Here is a 25,222-nt window from a genome sequence, read left to right on the forward strand (position 1 = left end):
ATACGTTTTTAACTAACTTGTCCTATGGCTCCCCTTCTTCTTGTTCCAATCGGATCAGATTCAGATGGTATGTTATTGACATGACCAACTTATCGTAAATTTTCTAATCACACTTTCCAAAGCGATATTTAACAATAGACCAAAAAATTCTTCATATAGCTAGATTGTCGTTGAAAATTTTAATTCTAACTAAACCATTTCGTAGAAACTGCTCAGACTGTATGTTGTGAATTTATCGATTCTATTTCCCGGCAGAAGAAATCATTTAATTATTAAAAATATAAGTCTGTCAAAAGAAACGTGTTTCTGGCTAAACTAATGTGGATACGGATAAGTTTGTGATTCACAAACTGCTTTGATTTCAGACTCCATTATCTCTGTAATAATCTGTCTGCCTTCTTACAACACAGTGATGTGATAGCCCAGTCAAGTGCAGTGGGAGCAATGTACATGTATGTAAACAAATTTATTGCAACATTCTCTTTTTGTGTATTCTCGGTTCATACATGGATAAGACTCTTTTTAATGGGAAATGGATTTCTATCTTTCATGATGGTAGCTGTATTAAAAATGCAAAATGTATAGCATTATGACCGGAGCATAAATTTGTCTAGGGATGCTCAGATACACAATAAAAAAGCTCACCGGTTCATAAATTTAAATTCTGATAATTATGGTCATGTAGTACCACATTAGAATAACAAATTTAGATTTTATATTTGTTCATTAGGTAGGAATATTTCCTATTGCGAAACGATTTGTTCCAGTACACTAAATAGCAGTTCCGTTTTACAACTTGTCAGAGGATTTCGTTTTTCGAGTACTGAAATAAAAATTATTGAGAACAGGTGGTTTAATTTTTTAGAAAAACTTTCACATTTAGTAAGCTAGTTTTAAATTCTGGGATATAAAATGGAAATCGAGAGTGGAATGGAGATATTTGAAATAAGCAAAGCTTCATTATCTTCCTATGTCGATTTTCAAAGCTGTTCTTATATACTAATTTTTAGTATCGATAACTTTGTAGAGAGTTTAACTTGCATATCTTACTCTGATACCGAAAAGATGAATGAAATCCATTTCATATAAAACGAAGCATCTTCTTAGTAAATTTAAGTATTTTTAACGACATTTGTGTCCAATTCCACCAATTTTATAGTACAATAAATTCAGAGGTATTCGAAAAAGTTCCAGTTTTGGTAGCTAATATATTTCGAGGGTTCAATAAATAAAAAAAAAATATTCATCACGGTATTTATTGTGATCCTTTTTTCAAGCAATCGCTAAATTACTTAGGAGCACTCAAAATTTTATATAGACTAATTCGCAAAGTCTTCGCATTACATTCCTTATGTGAAATTTGGCCTCTCTGTTTCAACAGACTTGGCAGCCAACTCAGAACGTACATAAGCATCTTTCCATGGCAGGGCTCAAACATTCGACGACTGGCTAATAATATCAGCGTTCAATGCATTGAACCGCAAATCCGGGTACGTAAGTTCCAACTCACCAGCCACTGCTGACCACCACCTCGAGGCAGGATCTTCAAAAGTCACCACAATGCTATTCCGTCAATAAAGATAATGAAATAATCTCAGTCTTACGTATAAAAAAAACACTCTCGGCATGTTAAAGATAATGCAGTGTTCTTCAAAAATATAACAGATCGGCTGAAAAGTTCGTATCGTTTCTATGAGAGGGCGCCACTAGAATTAAATCCATACCATTTTCAGTTAGTACCAACCTTCAAAAGATACGTGTGTAAATTTGACAGCTGTCTGATTATTAGTTTGTGAGATATTGCATTTTGAGTGAAGCTACTTTTGTTATTGTGAAAAAAATGGAAAAAAGGAATTTCGTGCGTTGATGAAACACTACTTTTTGATGAAAAAAAGTGCCGCCGATACCAAAAAATGGCTTGATGAGTGTTATCCAGACTCTGCACCGGGCGAAGCAACAATTCGTAAGTGGTTTGCAAAATTTCGTACTGGTCATATGAGCACCGAAGACGATGAACGCAGTGGACGTCCAAAAGAGGCTGTTACCGATGAAAACGTGAAAAAAAATCCACAAAATGATTTTCAATGACCGTAAAGTGAAGTTGATCGAGATAGCTGACACCCTAAAGATATCAAAGGAACGTGTTGGACATATTATTCACGAATATTTGGATATGAGAAAGCTTTGTGCAAAATGGGTGCCGCGTGTGCTTACAATCGATCAAAAACAACAACGAATTGATGATTCTGAGCAGTGTTTGGAGCTGTTATATCGAAATAAAACCGATTTTTTTCGTCGATATATAACAATGGACGAAACATAGCTCCATCACTTCACTCCAGAGTCCAATCGACAGTCAGCTGATTGGACTGCACGCGATGAACCGAACCCAAAGCGTGGAAAGACTCAACAATCGGCCGGTAAGGTTATGGCGTCTGTATTTTGGGATTCGCATGGTATAATTTTCATCGACTACCTTGAAAAGGGAAAAACCATCAACAGTGACTATTATATAGCGTTATTAGAGCGTTTGAAGGACGAAATTTAAAAAAAAACGGCCTCATTTGAAGAAGAAAAAAGTTTTGTTTCATCAAGACAATGCACCGTGTCACAAGTCGATGGAAACCATGCTGAAATTGAACGAATTGGGCTTCGAATTGCTCCCTCATCCATCGTATTCTCCAGATTTGGCCCCCAGTGACTTTTTCCTGTTCTCAGACCTCAAGTGAATGCTCGCTGGTAAAAAATTTAGAAGCAATGAAGAGGTAATCGCTGAAACTGAGGCCTATTTTGAGGCAAAGGACAAATCGTACTACAAAAATGGTATCGAAAAGTTGGAAGATCGCTATAATCGCTGTATCGCCTCTGATGGCAATTATGTTGAATAATAAAAACGAATTTTGGCAACAAAATGTGTGTTTCTATTAAACGATACGAACTTTTCAGCCGAACTGTTATAATAAAATAAAATAAATAAATTAAAAAATACTTAATATTTATCTTCCAACCATTATATGTGTTGGATTATTGTAATCTATTGATGTGGAAGATGAGAAGGTTTTATATCGACTACTTAGTTTACTTCCTTCTATCAGTAAACATTTTGAAAAAAATATCGTGTAGAGAATGATGTCTCATATAAATGAGAATTCAGCTTTTTACCAGAGCAGTTTGGGTTTCGTCATGAACATTCAACTACTCATCAACTTGTCAGAGTAACGAACATGATAAAAGCAAATAAACTTCTGGGTTATCCACTGGAGTTGCTCTTCTAGACATAGAAAAAACATTCGACAGTATTTGGCACAAAGGTGTCCTATTCATTTGATCAAAATGATTAAAATTTATTTAACTAATCGTACTCTTCAGGCTAGCTATCAGAATTGTAAATCTGAATTGCTACCCGAACGAGCAGATGTTCCACAGCTATTTTCACAAACTGTGATTCAAATATAATGGTCTTATAGATTGTTTTCAATTTTTTTTTCTGGATCCTACTTTCAAAGAGAAAAAACGTTGTCTTTTTTTAGATGTGGCAAAACTGATTTTCACAAACTTAGTTTCAAATGGTAGATTCCTGTTGATTTTTATCAGTATCCGACTCTAGGTTTCGAAATTAAAGAATGAAGTGTGTATAAAAATTCAAACCATCATTTAAAGTGTCGATGCAAAACACGTTTCAGTTTTTTCTAAATTTGGTTCGAAATAGAATGAATTTGAGTTGATTTTCTTTTACCACCGAGCATTTTCTTGAGATCAAAGCGGAAGCTATCACTTTTGTTAGTAGGTTATGGATCACATGTCTATAGTTAAAACGATACTATTAAATTTGTTTCTCACTGAGTTTAAATCACTTTAATTTCATTGGATACTTGTAATAATTATCTTTCTGACCATCCCAGCTAGGTTAACTTTTCAAAACGTAGTGAAATTGAAATGAAGGCACACTAAAAATCTTTTTATATTTCATTCTTGTGCAACGAACAGAGCCGCCGAGAAAAAAGGGAGAAAAGGAGGAATCCTCCCGGGCCTGGATTATTTCAGGGGAACCGGAAATTCGAAAATTTAAAGTTGTTTTTTTATTCTTCATAATGAAAAACATTAAAAATAATAACACATTTGGCCAGTGAATTATTTTCCTAATGTGTTAAAAAATCTCTCCATTCGATGATATTTACATGCCTGAAAATTTTAAAAAAATCAAGAATTCCCTTCAGGACATTGGAATTTTACGGACTTTAGCTAGAGACTGGCGGCTACATTGAAAGCGAAACTATCTGTGAGAACTGCGACTCACAGGACAGTTTTACAAGATATATGAAAAAGTTAAGGCATTCATATTGCAATCCCATCGGGCGTGAAATCTCTGTCGACGGTCCTAGTAATAAATCAGTGTGAAAGAGGATTATTGGGACCACGGCGAAGGAATATGAAGTTATGCAAATAAACTTATTCGAAAGAATAAAATATTTATTTGACAACGGCCGTTGCCAAAGCACAAAAGGAGCTTACATCTCAAAATCTTGAAAATTGTTTAAAAATAAAGCTATTTGATGTATTACGATGTAAAGGAAAGGAATGTTGAGACGCGATTTCTACTTGTGAATTGTTTTCTAAAAGATGCGTATTTTACCTCATATTTGGACAGAGGATGAAACCCTCCGATCACTGTAGAGCTCTACTATCGGTAATTCTTGCGTTGTAGCCGATTTTGTTCCATGACCATGTGGAACCACAAATTGTTATTAATAATTGTTTCCAAACACTGAAATATGAATTGCTACCTCACCCGTTTAACAGCCCAAAAATAGCACCTTCCGTTTTCTTCTGCTGACAATGGTTAACTTCATACGGAAAAATGAAAAGTGGCATCGGGACGTGGATGGAATCAAAACCACCCAGTATTTTTAAAATATGGTTCAGAAATTTTTCAAGGGGGGGGGGGGGGGGGGGATGATTTAGTGTTAACACGAAAAAATTTTTTTTCAAAAAAATCGGGTTTTGATTTTGATATTTCCCAGAAAGTAGACTTAAAAAATTTTTTTTTCGAGATGATACTAAATCTAGACGTTTCATGCAATTCTAAGACTTTTGGCATCAATTTTTTTTTCGATTTCATTCACAACCATTTTTTTTAACTAATCTGAGTATTTCCTTTTTGTCTTACCCACTTCTAATTAATTCACAACAATTTTTTTGTTGCTGATAATCATTGATAATCATTGATTTTTCTCCAAACAAATACACTGGAATTAATCCAATGATTTGTAGAGTATTTTTTTAAATATTTACAGTTACGATTGGGTACTTTCTGTCCATTTTATCTTAATTTAAATAAAAGTACGGCACCTCTCCCCGCTCTACCGTACTTATAATAGCATTTCATTCATTCATTAGATACATGAACAAACTAGTCACTAATGAATAATTACTCAATTAATTATTATATAATTATTGAGAACAAAATATTATCATGCTATTGCTGGATTGGAAGTTTGAATAATCCGTTAATCCCAATGTTCTTAGTATTCTTTCGTCTTCTCACTTATGCAATATTAAACGTTATTTGCTCACGGACGCTGGGGACGATTATCGTTTCAAGCATGGAGTTTTCCGTTTCGTGTAACGAATGTTTCATTCTGCTCTTTGCACACCCCTGCATCCAAAGGCTATGGGTATACTTTACGGGCCACTCATGGTTCATGGCGCCGCAACGACGCCTTCAGTAAGTTTATGATATTTTTACTTCACGCGGAGATTAAAATACAACTTCTGCTGATCCTGGTATTACGTGAAAAACTATAAATTGTTTTTCATTTGTCACTTCGAATTGAAGAGAAAGATACACAGTTAAAATATATATATCGCTATGTTAAATGAGGATTTATTTGAAGTTTTTTCAGAGGGGAATATGAGTGCGTTCTTATTATGTTGTATAAGTATAAATGATCACTGTCACTACTACAAAACAGGGCGGCTTTTACATAAGGGCAATAGGGTCATGTACCCCCGGGTCCGCTGCATTAGGGAGTCTTTGGCAGGATCAACCGAGCAAAAAAAGGTTGGTTTAATCAGGGGCACACAAATAAGTGTTGACCCCGGGTCCATTAATACGTAAAAGCGATGCTGCTACAAAAACATGAAACTAAGCCATCTGCTGTCTACAAAGAGCACCGTACTTCAAAGCGCATGACGAAGTGTTAAACTATGATATTTGAAAAAATCGCATAAAATATATATTTTATTAACTAGTAACTGTTTAAAATTAGATCGAATAATACAATCACATGAATTCAAAGTTAATGAAAAACTGTATGATTCCGATTCAAAATATGAGGTGAGTAAATTCATTCTAAAGCATAACTCAATAACACTTTGACACGATCACCGCGATAATTTCTTTCTATGGTTTCCATATTCACACTCGTTAACTGAATTGGATAAATTTTTAATGGCATCGCTTTCGCGTTTGGTTTAAATGAATAGTCAATAAAAATCTAGATTTCTTATGACTATTGTGGATATATTACCCAAAAGCAAAAAAAAGTAATCATTATCAATCAATTGTTGTTTTAGTTAATGTCAATAACAATTTTAAAACGAAATCTGAAATAAAATAGAATTAATTCCAAGCAAATAAAAACTACAAGGATCTGCCCCATGGGTTTGTTGTGGAACAAGGCAACCAAAATTTCTAATGATTGATATTTTAAATCAAACAGTTCAATCAATCGCCATGCTTTTGAATACGCGATTGAACGAGAGTCTACTTCGATGGATCTATTACACGCGATTTTTATATGCTTTTGTTACACGTTATTTTTAACAAGGATTTCCGAAGCTACGTGTTTTTTTTACGCGGTACGTATTCCCCGCGTAAAAACCTCTTTGTATTAGAACTAACATCGAACACTCTGTTTGTCTTGATTCGTGTTTGTCTTGTATACATACATATTTAGACAAATTTACATCCTTACAAATGCACACTAAAGGATTGTTGCGATTCGTTTACATTTACAATTCTTAGTATGTAAAGATAATTCATATCATTAACTTCACAGTTCATTTAACTGAAGCTTACATCGATACAGACAAAAAAATTATTTTAACATGTTTATAGATGTAATATTGTGTCAGCACCGAAGAAACTTCAGCATGCTTGAATTTACTTCAAGCGTAAATTTCGTTTATTCTAAGAGTGTAGAGAGTGAATCTTGTGCGAAATGAACTGTAAAAATGTGTCATTTTTGACGTTCAGAAGACAAAAACAGACGTATTCACAAAACCATTCCATAACAAATTTATTTCGAAAAAAGCACAAAATATATAACAATTGTTTCTAGGGATTTGTGATATTTCTTGAACAGTTTTTATGTTAGAAATCGATCGGAAAATAATATTTAATCTTTTTATCTTCTGGAATGTTTGACAATCGTTTAGTTTCGAAATTATCTTATTATGGTTACCTTATCAGTTAAAATCACTCGCTTTCAAAATTTAGATAATCAGAGAAGAAAGGTTGAATAGAAACTGTTACTAAAAACGAAAAAACGCCAACAACTGTCTCGCATTGTCTTTAATCGCTGTCCTATCCTACGACCTTCAGTTAAGCAGTGTGCAGATTGACTTTTTTTATGGCTGAAATCCCCGAGATGATTCCAACAGTTCAATTCTGCTCGGTAATTGTGCAGTATTTCCATGGTATTCCAGATGTCACTGTTACTTTTTTCAGATTCACAAGCCACGATATGAAATTACGTTGATGCACATCCTTTCTCAGCTATCGGATTCCTCTTCGTTCGGCGGAGGTGCAGTCTTCTTGCACTGGAAGCACCCTCGGACACATTTCTTCAACGACCGAATCTTGTAGATAACTTGCTCCTGTGGTAATAGAAAAAAAGTGAACAGAAAAAAATGGTCAGTAGAAAGCGAGTGGAAATTAAATTAGGTTGCACCTCGTAGCAGTGCCATTCGGCAAAGGAAAATGATCCCACAAACTCAGGGTGGCAGATGTAGTGAACATCGGAAACATCAGGTGTTTTTTATGGTAACACATTGAGTGGCCCGACAGAAGTGTAGCGGAAAGTAAACTAATTGACAAAAAAATTGAATTGCCATGCTTTTTTTTTCAAAGTGAGACAAGATACCATCGTAGATTTGAGTCGAATTATCTCTTCATTGCACAGTGGTCAAAAAATGAAGTTTCGTGCCTTTGCCCATTTTAGGAAGTATCGAAAACTTTTCCTCATTGATGTTTTTGGAACAACTGTAGGAGTTATTATGGCGGTCTTAGGAGAATAACTGATCGTGTTCCAGTACGCGTGTAAAGACAGATTGACTTTTTCCGGAAGCAGATGAAGAGTTTTTGGTTTCTACAATGTTATAGAAAATGTAATTTATGGAAACTTTGTTGAAGAAACGAATTCAGTGATTATTGTCGTTAATCAATTCAGTGATGGCTTTAATAAAAACTTTTCCTAATCCTACTAGTGGAGTGAAAACGCTTTTCCCTTGCCATTTTAACAGTTTCATTAAAACATTTCTTTTAATTAGGTAATTTTCTGACGCAAATGTAGGTAGATACATTTTGGTTAATTAAGATTGATTTGGGTGATTCATAAAAGCGTACTTCAATGCTTACGTTGCTTATTCGGAAACATTTGCGGAAACAGAACTAGTAACTACAAGGGACAGCCTTATGGATTAGTTCGAACCGTTGACGTAGGACTATACAACTATTGTCAATATTACTGCTAAAATTTGCTTCAAATATTTAGGCAGCTATTGTTTTGTGTTCCAATGAACTTATTTGTATCTATAATAATTGTTGAAAGAAGAAATCTTTTCAAAGAACTATTGAGAAAGGACTGACGAAGCGTCTAACAGAAATGAAATTTTGCGAAAAAAATACCGAGAGACAGGACTCGAACCCGTCACTTTTCTTATCCGGGGAAATCGTTCTGCGAATCAAACTACCCTGCATTTGTAAAACTGTTTACCGATGAACATGTACAGAAATTTTGTTCATTTAGGTTTATTTTTGCGTGGTGTTTTACATGCAAGATGGCTTAATTGGTAAAACGACATCCATGTATAGGAAAAGATACGGGACACTAACCAACTGAAACAGTTGTTGCAATGACTGAGCGGAAACAGCGGAATTTTTGGAAAAAGATACCCGCAGAGATAGGACTCCTCCAGTCCTGTCTCTGAGCGTATCTTTTTCAAAAATTCATCTTTTCTGTTAGTTTTTCCTTCATTTGGCTTATCCAATATATGTTTCCGCTCAGTCATTGCAAAAACTGAACTTAGTTATGGCGGCTTTACGTCAAACAACTAAAATTAATAAATCGTTAAAAACAATTGAAACAGTTTTCATGCAAATTAAAAATAATTACTATCTCTAAATGTTACTTTAGAATTATGTACACTTCTCACCCTGTAATTCCGAAACCGAAATTTGGATCTGGATAAAATTCAACCAATGGAACCATTTCTGGTACTCTCGGAACTGAGGGCTGAGATCGGGTATACCCGGAGTCAAATTTATTGACCACCAACTAACCATACCTGCACAATCAAGAATTAAAAGGATAGCTCAGAGGAATTTGTTCGTTTATTTCAGCTTCAAATATAGGAATATGCTCTTGAAATTGAATTTTTTTGGTACTTATCAGCTTGTAACTCCTGAACTGGAAGTCGTATCCGATTTCTATAAACATACATTCAAATGACAGATATTATCCAATTTAATTACAGGGTCCGCCATCTAACTTTTTTTGAACTAGCTGTTATTTCGACATTGGTAACCTTAATGTCACTTCTGATTTGACAGAAACTTAGATCCTTCCACTGAACGAAAATGGTGTAAAATGGCTTGAGGAACGCGTGAAAATAGTGCAGTTTTACTTTGAAAACCATGGTAAAATTGTCGCATCTGGGAGACGGAAAACCCGCACGTTATCATGGAGAAGCCGATGGATCCTCAGAGAGTGACGTTTTGGTGCGGATTTTGGTCTGGCGGCATCATTGGGCCATTTTTCTTCGAAAATGAGGCTGAAGCCGCCGCCACGGTCAATGGCGAGCGCTATCGCGCCATGATTAGCGATTGGTTCTTCCCGTTACTTGAAGAGGAAGACTTGGACACCATTTGGTTCCAACAAGACGGCGCTCCGTGCCACACAGCCAACGCTACGATCGATCTTCTGCGCACAGTCGTCGAAGATCGAATTATCAGTCGAAATTCGGATGTCGTTTGGCCGCCTCGGAGCTGTGATTTGACGCCGTTAGACTATTATCTATGGGGGGCTGTCAAAGATAAGTGCTACGTGGACAAGCCAGAGACTATTCAAGCCTTGAAAGAACAACATTCGTGCAGCCATAGCTGAAATAAAGCTGCATACAACCGAAAATGTACTAAAAACTGGACCGACCGCATGGCGTACTGCAAGGCCAGCCGAGGCAGCCATTTGAATGAAGTTATATTCTACAATTAACCGGAAGGATTGTACTTTAATATGAAAAAATAAATTTTGAAATCGGATGAACCGTTTCGACGAGTCGGTCGTAAAATTCGTGCCGGGGAAAAAATTTGTGTGCGGACATCCCGCTAAAAACGTATTCTGCGGATCAGCAAACAGTGAAAATTGTGCACATGGCAACTAATCCAGTAGTAAACCCTGCAGCAGGTGCCGGGAATCAGCAAGCGCAACCGAACATTCTCACGGAAGCGGTTGTAAGCATCCTCACCAATCAGCAGGCTCTGATGAGACAAATGTCACAGCAGTTGGCCGCTACACAGGCAGCCTTAAAGAGTTTGTCCCGAGATGAGGTTATACTCGATTCCCTTTCAAGCAACATGGCGGAATTCGTGTATGACAAAGAAAATGGGCACACATTCGACGCATGGTTTTCGCGATATGCAGATCTTTTTGATAAGGATGCGGGAAAGTTAGATTACGCCGCAAAGGTACGTCTTTTACTTAGAAAAATGAGCCCACAAGACCACGAGCGTTACAACAGTTTTATTCTTCCAAAACTTGCTCGTGAGTACACGTTTTGTGAAACAGTCGAAAAACTAAAAGCGCTGTTCGGAGCCACAGTTTCAACATTTCGACGGCGTTATAATTGTCTTCAGGCTATTAAGGAGGACGAGGAAGACTACATTGCCTACTCATGCAAAGTCAACAAATCCTGTGTCGATTTCAAGCTTTCGCAGCTGACAGAGGAACAGTTCAAATGTCTAATTTACGTTTGCGGTCTTAGGTCAAGCAAAGACGCAGAAATTAGAATGCGGTTAATTAACAAGCTCAATGAAGTAGCAGACATTACCCTTCTGCAAATCGTTGAGCAATGCAACAGTTTAGTGAATCTGAAGCAGGATACCGTACTAGTGGAGAAACTGTCATCAGTTAATTACGTGGCACACAACAAACGTTTGCCGAATCCAACACGTCAAGCACGTGGATGTGGTAACGATCGTGAGCAGCCACGAACACCCTGCTGGTCCTGTGGTGGAATGCACTTCAGCAAGGACTGTCGATTTCGTGACCATAAATGTCGTGATTGTGGCAAGCAAGGTCACCGTGAAGGTTATTGTTCCTGTTTTAGGTCAAAATTGTCGGCCAACACGTCAACCAAAAAGTTGCCGATGAGAAAAAGGAAGCAGCGTGAGCATTTAACAAAAACCGTAGCAGTGAAAAATGTTGCACAAGGTCGGAAATTCGCTGCTGTTTTATTAAATAATGTCCCACTTCGTCTGCAATTGGACACTGGGTCGGATATATCCATTATCTCGCATCGCTCGTTTCAACGCCTATTGTCGTTGTCTGAAAACCAAATGGAACTGTCCGAATCTGTGCAGATTTTTCCACAGGCGTAAACGCTGTATTGGAGTCAAATAACTATCCACTGCCCTTACCAGAGGATATTTTCGCGAAAATGGCCAATTGTCGGATTTTCAGTCACATTGATTTATCCGATGCTTATCTGCAAGTACCAGTGGATGAAGCCAGCCAACCGTTTCTCACCATCAATACCCATAAAGGCCTTTTCCAGTTCACGCGACTATCACCCGGTATCAAAGCAAACGCACCACTGGTTACCTGGATGACATTTTGGTCGGAGGAAGCACAGAAGAGGAACAATCGTCACGTTCGACCCGATGAAGAATTCGTAATCGCTCATCTCGAACTAGAACATAGTATTCGTAGCATCATCTACCAGTCAATAAAAGCTTTACCACTTTCGTTCAAGCAAGTCAGAGATAAAACCACATCCGATCATGATCTGCAACAAGTCATGCGGTTCGTCAACGATGGGTGGCCCTCAAAGAAAGCGAGTATAACCGATGCACAAGTTCAACAGTTTTACTTACGGCGTGATGGACTGTCCGTCGTAAATGGATGTCTTTTTTATGGTGAGAGATTGGTGGTGCCATCCTGTTCCAGAAAACGAGTGCTACAGCAGTTACATACTGGGCATCCGGGAGTTGAACGCATGCGGTCAATAGCCCGACAGTATGTGTATTGGCCAAACATCGACGAAGATGTTTCGAAGCTCGTTCGATCCTGCGGGGAATGTGAAAGTGTCGCTAAAACCGACAGGAAGACAAACCTTGAGTCTTGGCCGGTTCCTGAAAAGCCGTGGCAAAGGTTGCATCTAGATTTCGCAGGTCCAATGGATGGACAATACTACCTCATTCTAGTCGATTCCTACTCAAAATGGCCAGAAGTTGTGCGAACTGAGGACATCACGACAAAAACAACCTTGCACATACTTCGTGGAATCTTCGCCAGATATGGACAACCTGAAACATTAGTTACAGATAACGGGTCTCAACTAACTAGCGAGCAGTTTGAAGCTTTTTGTGATACTAACGGTATCATGCATCTGAAAACTGCACCGTTTCATCCGCTATCAAATGGATTAGCAGAAAGGTTTGTTGATACGTTCAAAAGATCACTCAAAAAAATCACTTCAGGGGGAGAAACACTCGATGAAGCAATCGATACCTTTCTTCTCTGCTGTCGTTCAACACAGTGCCGCAATGCACCAGATGGGAAGTCTCCTGCTGAACACATTTTTGGCAGGCCAATACGAACATCGTTTGAATTACTACGTCCACCTACTCCTGCGCACAAGTTTCATAATTCTAAGCAAGAGAGGCAGTTCAACCGAAAGCATGGAACGAAGGACCGGAACTACAATCCCAAAGACTTCGTGTGGACTAAAGTGTACCGAAACAACAAATGGAGTTGGCAAGAAGGAACCGTAATTGAGCGTATAGGAAAAGTTATGTACAACGTGTGGCTTCCTTCAAAACGAGCCCTTATTCGATCCCATTGCAACCAATTGCGAAGTCGATACGAAACGGAGCAGCAGAGAACAGAAACGGAATCAGTGGAAGATTCGTCTGTACCACTTGCAATTTTGTTGGACAGTTGTGGTCTGAATACAAGCACATCGGAACCGGAAGCCGAAACATCCTTCGTCTTACCAGCCGAACTAAATGAGAACCTGCAGCGTCAGAGACAACATCGACGTACACGTACACCACAAAACAATCAGCACCGGGAATCGGTTCACTTACGCCAGTCTTCTAGGCTACGAAGACCACCCGTGAGGTATGAACCCTATCATCTTTATTAAAGAGGGAGGTGTTGGCAGGACTCCACTTTATCGACTTCACCATCTTTGCTCGTCAACTGACAGGCGTCAGTATGACAGATGCAGACTTTAGTATTGGTGACCGGACATGAGATCAGACTAGTTCAGTTCTTCTTGATAGTCAGAGAGATGATGTACATACTCGTGCACCTCCAGTGCTCTATATTTTATAATGTATAATTAGCACATAAGCTTTTAATTCGTTCTAATAAACAGTATTGTAACAAATATCGTAACAGAAGGACTTGCTAGTTGATTGCCATACAAACTCATTTCGGCTATACTGGTTACCTAAAGTAACGGTCAAACACCCATGACATGAAATTTACATCTATATGTCAGAAATTTTTTTTGTCATATGATACATCTATCATCACGTACATTATTTCAGCAGATACTATCGTTTCATGTTTCACTTCCACAAAGATTTATATTATTAGTTTCCCTTCTTGTGTGTCTTCGCTACGCTTCGCTAAGATTCATTTGGATCTAATGTTTTACCATTAGTAGTCCTCGGTTCTGAGTGCCAGCAGAATACTGGCTTGATTAGAGCTGGTCGAGTTTTAATCTGTTTAGTGCGTACCACGCAAAGAATGATACCATTAATTTTACATGCGAATGGAGGTGGAGTCCTGTTCAGGACTGTAGAAGAATAAGAAAAGAACATGAAGAAACACGAGGCAACTATTCGTGCAAAATTGCGGTTCCTAAATTACGCTTTATTGATTACACAGCAAATATTTCCACTGCAAACAGTTTGTTTATGTAACGCATATAGAACAGATTCATCAGGATAGCGCCATTGGTCATGCGTTCTCTATTTTGTTACACATAATGTAGCAAAAATAAAACGATGATGATAGCATTTCCATCCACGACTAACGGATCAATTTAGCCTCATTTCGCACGGAGTCGAATAATGTAGCTTTGGTTATTATTTTTACGATTGTAATGAACTGGTATACATAATTTATCAAAGTGATTTCAAAAAACGACTAGCAATATAATTGAATTGAAACGCTTGTGTCGTAGGACAAATCTTTAAATAGAACGTCTTTGTTTTAGTAGTGCTATGACCCCTAATAGCAATGTTAGAGTGTGTGTGCAACCGTGTGTAAAATAAATAATAATTTATTTGGGACTATTCTGTTTTATACTAGTTTTTTTTGGTACCTATTCTGTATTCATGTTATGTTGGCACGAATTCTAATATATTTTAGCTTCTTCAGGCTCTAGGCATTACACGAGAAAGGAAGTAGGAAAGTTTTTATCATGTCAATATAAGCTACTTTCCATTTCATGTCAGTACCGGGAATGCAGTAAGAAATCGTATTTTACTAAACACACACTTTTTTCTTTGCAAGATTTGCACTACTAAATAAAATTCACATCAGAGCGGAAATTATAAAAAACTGCGTCCGCTTCAATATTTGTGAGCTCTTTCTCGGTACTCCGGTTCGATCCGAAGTTAGATGAAAATAAATGAACCTGCGCTATCGATTATCATCATGTGCTCACACTTTTTAGAACAGTGCTGGGTAAAGAGAAACACCAGAGTGATGGAGGTAGGCAAGTTGTTGTTTGTCACACAGAGGATACAGCCATCTCGGAGCCGTTTGATTTAATCTCAATAAATCTTCGCCGAGCATGAAGAGAACATGAAGGTAACTTCTAAATGTACTCGAATGCATGAACATCCGAGTGAGAGTATTTTTTTAGAATGTATACGATTATTTATGGAAATACATTAGGAAAGATTCGTGGGATTCCTGATCTTTCCAAAGATCAAAAAAGTTCGACTCTGATGGATCGCGAATCTATTAGACTTTGATTTTTTAATCAATAGTATAAAGGTATGTCTTTTGCCATAGAGTATCTGCATTTGCAGCTCATTGCAGTCTGGGTGTTATCGATAGATTGCTTCAGATCCATTAATTCTTCCTCAAGAAGTTATTTGACTAACGCGAATCTGAATAGTTACGATAATAATATTCTATCTTATTTCTCTTTAATTAAAACCTAAATAACATTCATCTTGTTTAATTTTGAGGTGAGGTTGGATACATGGTTAATCATTGCCTGAATGAAGCGGTTCCGTGCACGAACGCTAATATTCTTGCACTGGTGTCAATGCTTGTATTCATATTTGTCCGGCCCCGTTTCGTGTCGGTACCGAGCCTGACAAGTGTGCCTAAATGCATTGAAATGGTTTTGGTGAATATTTCTATCCGTGCAATCAACTGTGCCGGACCGAAAAGGTTTGAATATTCCTTACTTCTTACGCAATGATGCTCAAAACTATCACTAAAACTCACCAGTAGGCGCCAGCATATTGTTATTGGGAAGTAAACTTTTTAATATAAACGAAAATTATTATTGACTTCAAAAAGAGCAGTATTCGACCATCAGTAATAACTGAAGAAAACACTTCTCCTCGACATGAAGCAGGTACAAAAGCTGCAGATGAACAAAACTGATAACACCACATGTATAATATTCTTTCCCAAATACGAAGTAGCAGTAACCAAATTCGCAGCTGGAAATAACAAAACCAATATACCCGTATATGTAGAAGACAATGCAATTGATGTGCATTTGCATAACCTTTATAGAATGCTTTTTTTAGTACACACGGAACAGTACGGTGAGGTTCTTTGCATTGAAAGGGAAATGTGGAGGAACTTTTTCCCTCACGTACGATATTGTATTCTTGTATTACGTATGTGATAGAAGAGATTTATCTCTTCTTACTTGGTTTTCGGAAGCGAAGAAATGCAATTTAAAGCGTAAATCACATACGAGGGTCAAGGGTCTACCAGCCAACATTGTCAAAAAGTGAGATCATAAAAAACGATCTGATCATGAATAGTTAATTATCTTCGGATTGTATGACAAAATATCACTTCTAGACCTTAAATACCCATAATTTCAGTGAATTTATGTGGAGTTTTAACTTTTTTTTTTAAATATTATTTGTTGATGTTCCTGCAAACGTCATCAAATTTCTTATGTTTTGTAGTATAGTAGCTTAACAGACTTTTTGCTTTGTTGACAATTGTATTATAATGCTCCTCAAAAGTAAGTTTTTGTCTAAAGTTTAGGTCTTTTACAATTCCACATACTGTTTAGTTTCCTAAATATATGTCAATAGAAGAAGTTATGTTTTGCCTTTCTCATATAGAAAGGTTATGCAATCACTGTGAAAACCGACGTTTGAACCGAGGCCCGGAGGGCCGAGTGTCATATACCATTCGACTCAGTTCGTCGAGTACGCAAAATGTCTGTGTGTGTGTATGTGTGTATGTAACGTTTTTTGCCCTAACTATATGGGGTAAAATGTGCAAAAAAATGAAAATATGTGTTCTAACTTTTCTCATAGATGGCGCGACCGATTTTCACAAACTTAGGTTCAAATGAAAGGTCCTGTGGTCCCATACGTAATTCCTGAATTTCATCAGGATCCGACTTCCGGATCCGGAAATATAGGGTAAAGTGTGTTAAAAATTTTATACCATCACTGAAAAGAGCGAAAAACCGTAAAAAGTATTCTAAATGGACCTCAAATCTTTTCCAATTGATAGTTTTTATCAGTAGACGGTCAAACAAATCTATTTCGATTATTCTTTTAAGAATCGAAGAAAAATAATTTTGAAGAATACCACAGTATTATATATGATATTTTGATTGATATGAGAAAGGCATCATTACACCACTAGGTGGATTAAAATAGGTTTTATTATACTGAATGATATTGAATTTCATTTCTTAACGTTTAATAGGGGTGAGGTTTTTTGCATCGAGTATTGAATACGTTGATTTCGTTTTCACATGTGTTACACACTGACAGAGAGATGTGAGAGAGAGAAAGAGAAAATTGCAAGAAAGATGTCCAAGATGTGTAGAAAGCAATGGCCATTGCTTTGTATATTATGGTTTAATTTTCCCATTCAAAATGAGTGTTTCATTTTAACAAAAAACACGCGCATTTCATACCTAGTAAATAAATAATTTTTATATACGTTGAAGAGTTTCATATTTTGCCTTTCTTATATAGAAAGGTTATGCAATCACTTGAAAAACCGACTAGTGAAAATTGGGCCGGAGGGCCAAGTGTCATATACCATTCGACTCAGTTCATCGAGCTGAGCAATGTCTGTGTGTGTGTGTGTGTGTGTGTGTGTGTGTGTGTGTGTGTGTGTGTGTGTGTGTGTGTGTATGTGTGTGTATGTGTCAAATAATCTCACTAGGTTTTCTCGGAGATGGCTGAACCGATTTTGACTTAGATTCAAATGAAAGGTCTCGTGGTCCCATACGGAATTCCTGAATTTCATTCGGATTCGACTTCCGGTTCCGGAGTTATAGGGTAAAGTGTGTTCAATATTGTACACCGTCACTTAAACCGGCGAAACAAAATTTTCTAAACCGGACTCAAAACTACACAAATCGATAGTCATTATCAGTAAGCAACTAAACAAACCGATTCCGGCTATCCTGGTTACCGGTATCCGGTTCCGGAAGTACCGGAAATAGTGGTCATATTTACCAAAATTGATCTCACTCACTTTTCTCAGCGATGGTCTGATCGATTTCCACAAGCTTAGATTCAAATGAAAGGTCTTCCGGTCCCATACGGAATTCCTGAATTTCACGCGGATCCGACTTCCGGTTCCGGAGTTATAAGGTAAAGTGCATATAATAGTGAACCCACTTTGCTTTCTTAAGGATGACCTACGCAATCATAGCACTGTTTTATTCTGCTTGTTATACTAGTTATTGTACAAACAATCTCTTGGTTTCTTTCAAAAATCGAAGAGAAATTTTTTGAATAGAATACCACAATATTATACATGAGAAAAGCATCATTACACCACTAGGTGGATTAAAACAGGTTTTTTTTAATATGCAAAAGTTCAATATTTGAGTTTTCCGAAAAAGATAACCAATCAACCACGCGCCTCCATTTATGTTCCAATAGAAGAAAACGCATGGTACATAACTTCTAGAACTAAGGGTGCTGTCAGAATGTAAGCGCCATGCGAAGGGTCAAGACGCGCGTGCGAGCTAGTTCTATTTGATCAAAGCAAGCCTGTCAGACTGAATGCGATGCGAAAACAATACAACGCACTGAACGCTTCACTTCGCTACGCGTTTCGAGTTCACTCTGACATCAACCTAATACCGTTTTCGTTTATTGATCAGAGCAGCCCGAAAGCTGACCCAGAGTCGCCCAAACAACGTTTGACATGTTTGTTTTAGCAACCTGAGGTCGCTCTAGATCGGACTCTAATCGCGTAGTTTCGCTCTGAAAATTTTTTCGAGTCGCACCACGCATCCAGCCGAGTTTGTTTATTTTTTCTTTTTTTTTCATGAGTTGTTTAGGGCGCGTACCACGTGTTCGTTTTACTCGGAGTCAGAGTAGCCCGCGTCTAGCTTCAAAAACGAAAACGATATAAGTAACATGCGTTTACTTTGAATAGAGCTTCAATGGAAGCGAAGGTAGAATGTTATTTTTCTAAGAAAAACTTAAATATTGAGGTCGTCCACATTTTAGAAAGATATAAAGCCGAAGCACATTAATGCGTTCAAAAATTAATTGTTTAAAACAAAAAAAAAACATTTTTTTATATTTTTCGGTTGCTTCAAAAAAAATCCATAGAACCTCTATAGCTCCATAAAAACGTCAATTAAAGATTTAAAATTTTGGGAAAATGCATCCAGTGTAAGGGCTGTCAAAATGAATTTTCTTTGGAGGCAAATTTTTCTTGCTTACCAGCCTACAGCCTTTACAAAACAATTTGACAGTTTATTGTCATTAAATATCCAATTTGCTGAAGTTCAATAATCGTAATTTGATTGTACAGTTCAGGATCTAGTTTTACCACACTCATTTGTTATCCAGATTTACCATACTACTTGAAAATTATTTAAAAAACACTTGGAAATAACATGTGATAAATAGATCGCTCTCTAAAAGGCGCATAATTTCTGTGAAACATAATGGTTTTTTCTTATATTTACCGAAAGTTAAATCAAAGTGAGCCAGATGAAATTTAATGATTCGAATCAAATATCGTTTTCGCTTGAAAATATCTGAAACTAACCAAACCACAACCCAGAAGTGGAATCAGGCTCTAGTGTTACATTCCCCTGGTTACTTGAAGATTTGAGCCTTTTGGAGTTAGTTAGTTTTTTTTATAAAACTGTTATTTATTTAAGTACTATTTATTGTTGTTTAGAAAATATTTCGAGACTCTTCATAAAGTTTGAAATTTTGTAAATAGCGTTTTTGGTTTTTTCGATTTAAAATGTTTTCGGTCCCTGGTCTAAGCCATTTTTTGCATTGAAACACATCCCATGTTTAGTTTTTTTAGCATTATCTCTTACCAACCTAATTTTCTTATTATCCTTCAGCTGGACGATGATGTTAGTTTTTGTTTTGTCTCTATTGTCGTCTATTATTCGAAGATGTCAGATTTTTTTCCATTTCTTTCTATTTTGTATTTGGAAATCACACCAACTGCACTTTGAAAGAGTTAGTGAAGTTTTGAATCTCTTTATTTGGTGGGCAGTAGAAATACTAATTCATTCAAGATAGGAATTTGACCGTGAAAGTTTAGAGATAGATTATTGTCGAATGAATATTTGGAAGCTTGCCAACTATATGCAAAGTGTAAAAAATTCCGATCTCTACCTTGATCGAATATACCTTTTGAGTTTGAAGATTCGAAACGACAATGAAAGGCGCCGAAATATATTGTCCGCCAAGTAAATAAAGTCTTCGCCATGTTAATTACGTGCGCAGATGATTATAAACTGTTAGTGTTTTTTGTTTTTGTTTGTGTCAGGGCCACCGAGAGGGGTGGAACGGGAAATTCCGTCCGGATTTTTTCAGAGGGGCCGGAAATTTAAAGATTTAAAATTGTGTTTGTTTTCGTCATAATAACAAAATATTAATAAAAATACATTTGGAAAGTAAATTATTTTGTTAAGTTAATGTTTATGAAAATATCCCAATTCGATGATATTCCCATGCCCTAAATTTTTAAGAAATTTTGGTAGTCAGTCATATTGCAGTCCTCCCGGGCACAAGAGTTCTCTCGACGGCCCTGTGTCTTGGAAATGTATACGAAACCATAACTAATTAATGATGCGATACTAATTAAACGTGCCAAATAAACAAACAGGATAAAGAATTGTGTTTGTAATGTGCACACTCACGTTGAAATGAAATACGTAGCACAATGTCAAAATATGAACTTTCTCCTGTCAACGCTCAGATTTGCACGGGCTCCGGGCGATAGTCAGTAACCGATAGGTCCACCTGTGGAGAGAAGCGATTGAACTTACCTGCATTAGATTAAAGCACATCGCTATCAGTGCCATGCCGAGCAGTAGATAAATGGCACATAGAATAAAGCTTATTTCCATCTTCGTGTCACCCTTCGTTTGCAGCTGCTCAGGTGACCACGGATGGGTTGAGATTGAAACGGAAATGGAAAAGAGAAAAGATTAAGTGATGAAATAAAACTGGAAAATTCATGATGCGCTGCTTCTGCGATGTTGGATGCGACGGAGGATAGCGCGGTGAATTTATTTTGCAATCTAAGCGCGTTTATTTGTTGGTTATCTATCTATGGATAATATATAGCTTGCAGCATTGATCAGCACATTAGTTGACATTTGAGATTTGAAAATAATTCATTTTCGTTCCTAGTTTACTCTACTGTAGTGTGAAGGGTGTATGGAATCAAATTGCATAACAAGAAAATACTCACCCATTCAACCGATCATCTCTTAGCTTACAGATAATAAAATCAAAGAATTTATTCTACTTTTTCCATGCTAGTTTTATTGAATCCAAATACCATATCGAAATGCACGAACTTATCTCTTAACACTACTCATAAGGTCTTGAACAACGTTTGGACCAACGTTTTTAAGTGGAAATTCATTTTTTTCTTCATATCATCCTATGATTTTCTTAAGATGTTTCCAAAACCCGTGGCCCAGTACTTTACAATTGGCCATAGATCCGGTGCGTTCGGGTGATTAAAGTCATTTGGCACGAAGTTGATATTAGCCTTGTATCAATCCAAAACATCGTGCCATGGCACGAAGCTTAATCCAACCAGAAATGCATTGGACCATTGTGTGATCTTAAGAGTAGAAATAGAGAGTTTTGGAGGCATTCTTTTATGTATACCGTTGATCGTCCCGGTTGGCACAAATGGAGTGCTTCGTTTTCCACACGAGAAAATCGCATGCCAAATTATGTAGTTTTTGGCAAAATTTGGCATCTTCTGCTCTCTAACGTCTTCTGAGATATCAAAGTTATGATGACCAGAGAAGACAAAACTGCTTGGATTCCTCTTGAAAGTTTGAACTATCCGCTTGTGATCTATTTCACTATACGGAGATATAGTTTGGCAACCGATGAACAGTCAAACGTACGTTGTACCGATTTGAAACACGAGATACCGTAGATTGTACATTTCACAGCTTTTGGCCGATGACACGATGAGAGAGATCCGGATTTTCAAGGCGCGAACGCAAATTTTTCAAATTCGTCTTTGCAACGATTGCTAAACTGCTACTGTCACTTACATAATGTTTACATTACACATTGCACAAGTCTCCCCCGAAATATTAATTGAAAATACTCAATGGGTAAAAAGTTACAGCCATTTGAAAGTGATGCAATTTGATTTCGTACACCCTTTAAAAAATGTATGCACAATATTACTGGAGAAAAACTACTTATATATCAAAGTATATCAATACACTCTAAGTTAATGAGAAACTGCAGAGATTACGTACGTTTAAAATTAAGAAGTTGAAAATTGTATGTAATAATAATAAAAAACAAAATATTTAAAGTCAGATGTGTAAGAGGAGTCATCTGATGAAGCTTCCTTCGGTTATTATAATAGATGTAAACCTTTGCGTTTGACATTTTCCAAAAAATGTTTCTAGGCGATATAAATCGATCAAAGACGTTACACAATATGCTCGTACGTCAGTAAACATTGTCCAATGAAAAAATTTGTAGGTGTTTTCAACAAAAAATCATTCTCGATGCCTCTTTTCAAAACGAACTATCGTTTTGAAAAATTTCCTAATCCAATTCAAGGAGAATAGCCGCAAAAAGCTAATTGAATGCTCTCGAATACGTGCGGCTAGAGTGTCAGTAGTAAAAGAACGTTTCGCGAGTTCAAAGTTCGGCATTTATAGTCTTTTTTCAAGTCTATAGTCTGTTCTTATGATAAAGAATGAATCATTTTTATAATCATTTTGTTTATTCTGGAGAGTCACTTAAATCAAAATAAATGTTTGGATTTTCTATTTCAACATGATTCGCATTTGAATATCAATGTATATGGCAATTGCATAGTTAGTACCACGATTCTATTGACACTAACAATGTTAACTGGTTTGATGCTCTATCTGAAATCAGTGGGACAATATCATTCTGTGCTTGCACGGATACTCAATTAAGTCACATTCGCGAATACAAAAGCGGAAACGTTATGCTTCCAATCGAAAATTACGAATCCATCGTTCAGCTGAGTGAATGAATCAGCAAAGTGTTCATAAGACCTCCAATGAATATCGCTATTTGAACTCGTTGCTATTTGAATCATACGTTTTACGTGGGCAGAACAACTGAAGTCGACACCCTAAAAAGTATGTTTCTAAGTTGTATGAGGAAAAATTCTGCAAATATCTTTTAAGCGATAGTGAATTGTCATCAGTTAGGCGCAATGTGCGTCCATTGTTTCTAATTTTTTGGAAATTAACTGCGTATTTTGTTACCACGTATGCAAACAATTCAGTATTAGATGTTCTTGGTAACCTGATTGATTTCGGTAGTGTTAACCTGCAATGGTATCGAATGCTGTTCAGAACCTAAAATCAAACTTCACACAGTACAATTGTGGTACAGTTTTTCATGTTTCCAGTTTTTACTAGTGGCGATCGCCTGAATCTACGAAGCTATCGTGGTATAACTAGTTTACTTGCAGCATTGAAACTATTTGGGTTAGTAGTTAGCGCTGCCATATTATCTCAATCGAAATCATACATCTCTACCGTGCCCCTCACTAATCGCAAGATAAAAATGGAAGCTCCTCTCCCCCTAGAAAAAGGGTGACAACGAGATCCAACGGTAAAAAAATTATTTTATCTAATAAAAACATGGCTCATTCGGCCACGTAAAGCTTGTACGCAAATTGGCCTGAATAAAAAAATTTTTATAAAAAAAAATACATCTCTACCGATCATCATGGTTTTATGCCTCTATGATCAGTGAATACGAACCTACTGGATTTTACATCGACATTTATTACGCGGATGGAAGAAAAGTCACAAGTTGATGCAATCTATACCGATCTAAAACCTGCTTTTGATCGAATAGATCATGGAATACTACTCAGTTCGCTTTCACATCTCATCCAAGTCAGTCGATATAACAAAACCGCTTACGTTCGGGACGAAAGAATCGAAGTACAGTATTGTGTAGTGAATAAAAGAACGACCTCGAAATGAGTGAACCAACAAACAAAAGCTACCGCCGACACGAAAGAAAATAATTGTTGTTGACTTCAGGCAGTGCAAAATTCGACCTTCGATACGAGAACTTGAAGGTTTGCATTTACTTCAATGCAATAAGACGAATAATGTTGTTTACGTCCATTATCATAAAGAGTGGGATGCAATTCAATTCGTAAAAGACAATAACAATGTGTACTATGTGGAGTACGAGAACATTAAGTTTAACATTCCAGTATATATGGAAGATAGTGCTATAGAAGTGCGTGTGCATGATCTTCCCTCAAGCGTCACCGATTCATATATTCACAAAACTATGTCCCAATACGGAGAGATTCTCTCTATGGAAAAAAAAAATGTAAGAATTTTTTCCCCGGTATTCTAAATGGCGTACGTTTATTACGCATACACTTGAAGAAGCCTATACCTTCTTATGTTATTTTCGGTCAAGATACAAGAATTCCGTGCAAATCAGCTTGCCAAAAAGCTGTTCACTACGGTAAGCCATGTGATAAACTGGACAAGGAGACAACTACACCAAAGGACAACGGTGCTTCCTTCACACAAACCCCAACCAACCCCAGTACACCTGTGACAGCCACCAACAACAATGAAGCATCCCCTTCAACGAAACCATCAGTATCCCCTATAGAACTAAGTACACCAGCTGCAGTTAACAACTTACTCTCCAACCAACCAGCAACTGCAACCAATGTACAACAAGGCGCATCTACAGCAACTCTCAACGAGCCCAAGACTACGATCAACAAGGACAACGAAAAGAAAACGGAAATCACACACAACACCGACGATGAAGCAATGGATGATGAGATAAGCCGCGGACGAAGTGACCCCCGATCCTCGTTGGATGGAAATGGAAACTCATCTCCCCCTAGAAAAAGGGTGACAACGAGATCCAATAGCAAAACAAAAATTTTTAAGTAATAAAAATGTAAGCCAATTGGCCACGTAAAGCTTTTACGCAAAAAGGCCAGAATAAAAATTT

General features: G+C 37.1%; 1 protein-coding gene across 9 annotated transcripts in view; it reads right to left on the reverse strand.

Annotated features, from left to right (window-relative positions):
* Nucleotides 1-7,382: 7,382 nt before the first annotated feature.
* Nucleotides 7,383-25,222, reverse strand: part of LOC131434995 (TWiK family of potassium channels protein 18) — a 94,172-nt gene continuing 76,332 nt past the window's right edge. For all 9 annotated transcript variants that reach the window (XM_058602408.1, XM_058602412.1, XM_058602407.1 and 6 more), the window contains 2 exons: nucleotides 21,016-21,120; nucleotides 7,383-7,881 (listed from right to left, as the gene is read on the reverse strand). In XM_058602408.1, the coding sequence (XP_058458391.1) occupies nucleotides 7,777-7,881; nucleotides 21,016-21,120 (210 nt within the window). In that variant the 3' untranslated portion in view covers nucleotides 7,383-7,776. The remainder of the gene's footprint in view (nucleotides 7,882-21,015; nucleotides 21,121-25,222) is intronic.

Source organism: Malaya genurostris, chromosome 3 (assembly GCF_030247185.1).
Source record: "Malaya genurostris strain Urasoe2022 chromosome 3, Malgen_1.1, whole genome shotgun sequence".
Lineage (NCBI taxonomy): Eukaryota > Metazoa > Arthropoda > Insecta > Diptera > Culicidae > Malaya > Malaya genurostris.